At 40.2% G+C, this 4,242-nt stretch overlaps 1 protein-coding gene across 1 annotated transcript in view; it reads left to right on the top strand. All coding sequences in view use genetic code 11, as the record gives it.

The window, feature by feature from the left end:
- Positions 1-285: 285 nt before the first annotated feature.
- EGR_09949 (hypothetical protein) overlaps positions 286-4,242 on the top strand; it is a gene marked incomplete at both ends in the record, with an annotated part of 12,204 nt that continues 8,247 nt past the window's right edge. The window contains 4 exons of the mRNA XM_024499198.1: positions 286-396; positions 845-942; positions 2,130-2,290; positions 2,594-2,676. Coding sequence (XP_024346382.1) covers positions 286-396; positions 845-942; positions 2,130-2,290; positions 2,594-2,676 — 453 coding nt within the window. The remainder of the gene's footprint in view (positions 397-844; positions 943-2,129; positions 2,291-2,593; positions 2,677-4,242) is intronic.

Genomic DNA, 4,242 nt, shown 5'->3' on the forward strand with positions numbered 1-4,242 from the left:
TTCTGCACAAGTTGTACCAGCTTAAAGATGACTGGGCGCAAAAGCCAGCCTGTTTTGAATAAAAGCATAAACAATTTGAATTGGGACTTTAATTGCCTACATTTGTTCCTATACGGTAAAAGTAGGCTCACTTTAAGATATTTTAATGTGCATACAAACTGAATAGGCTTTTGTATCACCGTGTTTTGTTTTTGAAACCCCATCATCAACGTCGTGTGTCTAAATGCGTTTTGTATTCATGGCGATGCGAACATTTTTGATTCAGTGGTACCAGTAGCACCGACGATGTCAGTCATTGTTTCTTGGTGCATGGAATTTAGTCACCTACCGATTGAAGAGTTCTCTCTAATCAAGTTAGGATTCCCTCTAGACTTGGCATGCATAAGAATTGAGGAGGTATGATCACCCACGCCGCTGCCGTGAGGCCGCTCGCATGGTGTTCAGACACACTTCTCGCTGTGGGAATTTATCGGGGTTCCAGGGGATGGTTTTATTGTGTTCGTACCCGATTATCTATTACTTCTTATGTGTGCTCCTTCTTTGCTCGGTTAAGCTCAAAGCCCACGAATTGCGCCTCAATACACTCTTTTCCTTCCATTATTAGCAAATCTGCTAGTTGCTACTTGACCTCATCAATGCCTCATGGAGCTGTTGTTGCCTCCGTGAAGTTGCTCTCGGTAAAATGTGCGGTTATTTCGCCTCCCTACTTTGAAGTAATGTTACAGTCTCTAAGGTAACCCTGTCCCCTTATTCGTGCTGCCGCCTTTTTCGAGGGATTTATAAATCCTCCTTTGGTAGTGCTGATTCCTACATATTAAATGCGTCATTTTTTAATTTTTTTAAGTTTTCCATTTTTTGTATGCCCATACACCCACATATATTAAATGAAATCTTACTGTTTTATATTTTCATTGCTATACTTTTGCTGGAAGGCGTTATTTGGTAAGGCATTAGGCGGTAAATCCATATTGTGACTATTATCATGTTCCTTTAAATTTACTCGAAATAGTGTTGACTAACGATTATTTTTTGCGGATAAGTATATTTTGACCCTGAGTTCTTTGTCTGGAGTTTTTGGTAATTCCTATCATTTGTCTTGAAGCTATTTGATCCAAATTAAGATGCAGCTAGTTGTTTCAAGGAGGTCCTTCTTAAATTCCTCCAACACGAGAAACTACTTTTCAGTAAATTGACTGATACACTAGAAGAATTATATGGTTACTGCCACTTTTTACTGAACTAACTACTTTATCCCTAGAGGGTTATCGCGGTGTACCCTGGTAGCGTAAAAATAGTTCTTGTGACTTTGTTTAGACACTTTGCTTTCGTCATTTTCCAATGGGTGGGCACAACTTCACCAAACTTGGTAAAGAACTTCATGGAGTCAGAGACAGGTGTCGTCAACCCCATTGACCAACCAATGGCCTCTGCAGATGTAAAAGCGACCCCTTGTCCAATGGCTGCATGACATTCGACACAGGTCAAATCAAGCAGCACCAACTTGTCTGCATCAACATGCTACTCACCTTTTAGGTACTGCGAAGAACATAACCTAATTTTTATTTTTCAGGGCTGACTTAATAAATATCCCCATAAATAAATTTGCCACAATAATTCAATGTTGCCTTTGCAATTGACTATAGCCCTTTTCATCTGGTTTAAAGTTGTCGAACAAGCGAATTCCCACGTGCAAATGTTCTGGTCCTGATTATTCACCTGGATGCAATGGTGAGTGCAGTTGTCTAATTTATTGGGCATCAAAGAGGCAGGTTGGATTTCAAACTGTATAACTGGTGAGAACATGTAGTGTGTATTCTAGCGTTTCTTTAGTGTGTGCGCTCGCCACTCACCCTCAACTGTGCTCTGCGCTGCTCTCATACCTTAGGGCACGGATATTTAGGAATGGCACTTAAGGCCTGTGGCTGTCAACCGGCTTCTCTACTTTATAAATCGAGTCTATCCGCCAAAAAATTCTACACAACAGTGTTTCAAAATCATATTTTAATGAACAGCCGTGGGCAGACGAATGGATTTTTGTTTGGCTAATATTAAACATCCCACAATTAGGTAGGGGTATGAATAGAAAGTCACGCAGGAACAAATGTAAAGTTATACTTCATTCGTTATAGCTGCAATGTAATGTGGATGCATGAAGGATTCGTTTCGACATCAACAACAATTTTTTTCATTAGAGATAGAAAAAAAGGGTGCATAGTGAGCTTAAAAAAATGCTCTAGAAGTAGCTTGATGAAGCAATGTCCAAAAGGAAGAAATTTTTGCAAACACGTTTGTAAGGATTGCTGAAAAATTATCAGCAGAATCGAAGGAAAAATATGATAATAAAAAGAATTGACAAATTGATTGTTAGGACATATTCATGAGTAGTTGGAATTGCTTGTTTGAAATTTCTGGAGTACGTATCATTTAAGGTTGCAATTATTTCACTCATGGACTGCTAAATGTCATATTTTAATGCACTAACAACACTGCCTTGACATCGAGGAGGCAACAGATTAGCCATAATCAACCGCTGTTATCTTTGCAAATAATTACGGCGATTATAGTGAAAAAAACCCTCTGTTGGTACGTACAGGTCAAGGTGATGTATCTGAAGGTAATGGTAAGTGTACCGATAAAGTGTCACTAATTAATAATTTGCAGATTGCAATTGTTATGGTAATTTGAATCAAGTGTTCGCCTTTTGGCGAATTTGTGCATTTAGTTAATGTCGAGTCTTAAGATCGAAGTAAACAAGATCGAGTATAACGTAGAAGCAAATTTTACAGTTTGGACAAAACTAAATCAAATAGTATTGGGACATCTTGATGCACTTAGGAGTTGTTATACATAGCAGCCGGTTAGATAAATCTAGAAAATGACCACACAAATTCGTCCACGGTTAACGGTAATAAGGACTTGCAAATGCCGCCAAACATTTCCTTATCATTTATGTTATGACACTGGGCAGCATTACTTTCTTCTGACGACCGGAGTTGCTGCAGATCGCGCCTGCATGAAAACAGCATGTTTTGTGCGACAGTGAAAATGGGAGGGCCTTCTTTATGCTGAGTTCCCAAATAAAGTAATAGAGAGGTGAACTTCGGAAAAAGAGGTCTTTGGTGAAGATAGTGTGCTTATTGCTGGTAAGTCGTGTGTCCATATGTTTTCTAGCAGGACTCGGGCCCTAGCATGTCTTTAGCCCTTGTGGATTTGCGTAATACTTATGCTTTTTTAACGGGCCTTTCAGGGAGGGGGTAAGGATGTAATTCGAATCTGATGACAGGATCGCCGACTCCCCTGCCTAAGCGCGATTTCGCTTCCCCCTTCCCTAAACTTTGTGTTTGTTCTGCTGATTAATATTCCCCTAGTGTTCTAAGAGCACTAGAAACATAGGAGGAGAGCTGTGAGTCTCGCCATACATTTGTTTAGGTCGAATTGACCTTAGCCTATTAGTGAGCATTAGTAGGCAAAGTATTTGTTACTGAGTGATATTTACTAACTAAATAAGGCAGAAAAAGTAGAAATCCAGCAATTTTAGGAACGCGTATATTCCGAAGTATTAGACCGAAAGGACTTGCTCTCTAATGCAGTGGACTTCTACAGGAAGATGAGATGAAAGCTATAACGATCCGTTCGTGTCCTAACCCACCCTAATTTCCCCAGCGTCTATTCTATTTCCTATGTAGCTATGTGGTTGTCAAGTCTCCCGTCAGTGTACAGGGGTGATAACCTAGTGGAGACAGAGTGTTACTTTCAATTTTTTTATCAATATCGGCTTGCCATCAGCCATAGTAACGATGTGATAGTCTGTCTCGGAGAACCCTCCCTTCATGTACTTGGGCCACCTCACCCAGCACGATGATAGTGCTATTCGATCAAATGCCTCTGGTCACATTCGCCTCCTACTCTGTGCCGATTGAATTGGTTGCCTGCACCGCCACATAGCATGCCACCATCCAGTTCCGATTAACAAGCTTGTTCAACTCGTGATCAACGATGACGCTTTACACACTTTGCACATTCAGTGTATGTATCCATCCACCCACTAACACTGTCACGAGAACATTATGCGTGCTTAAGCTTAAATTACATGCTGTCTTCTTTACAAAATACATCATTTGTTACTATATTTGATTATAGTTTCATCATGGCTAGTGGTCTTCTTCAATGCACGCGCAAGGAAGTTAACAGGAAACCATGCTCTTATGGACTAGCAGCAAATAGCAACTGACAATTAAAGTC

The sequence above is a fragment of the Echinococcus granulosus genome, assembly GCF_000524195.1.
Source record: "Echinococcus granulosus chromosome Unknown EG_S00178, whole genome shotgun sequence".
In the NCBI taxonomy this organism is placed as follows: Eukaryota; Metazoa; Platyhelminthes; class Cestoda; order Cyclophyllidea; family Taeniidae; genus Echinococcus; species Echinococcus granulosus.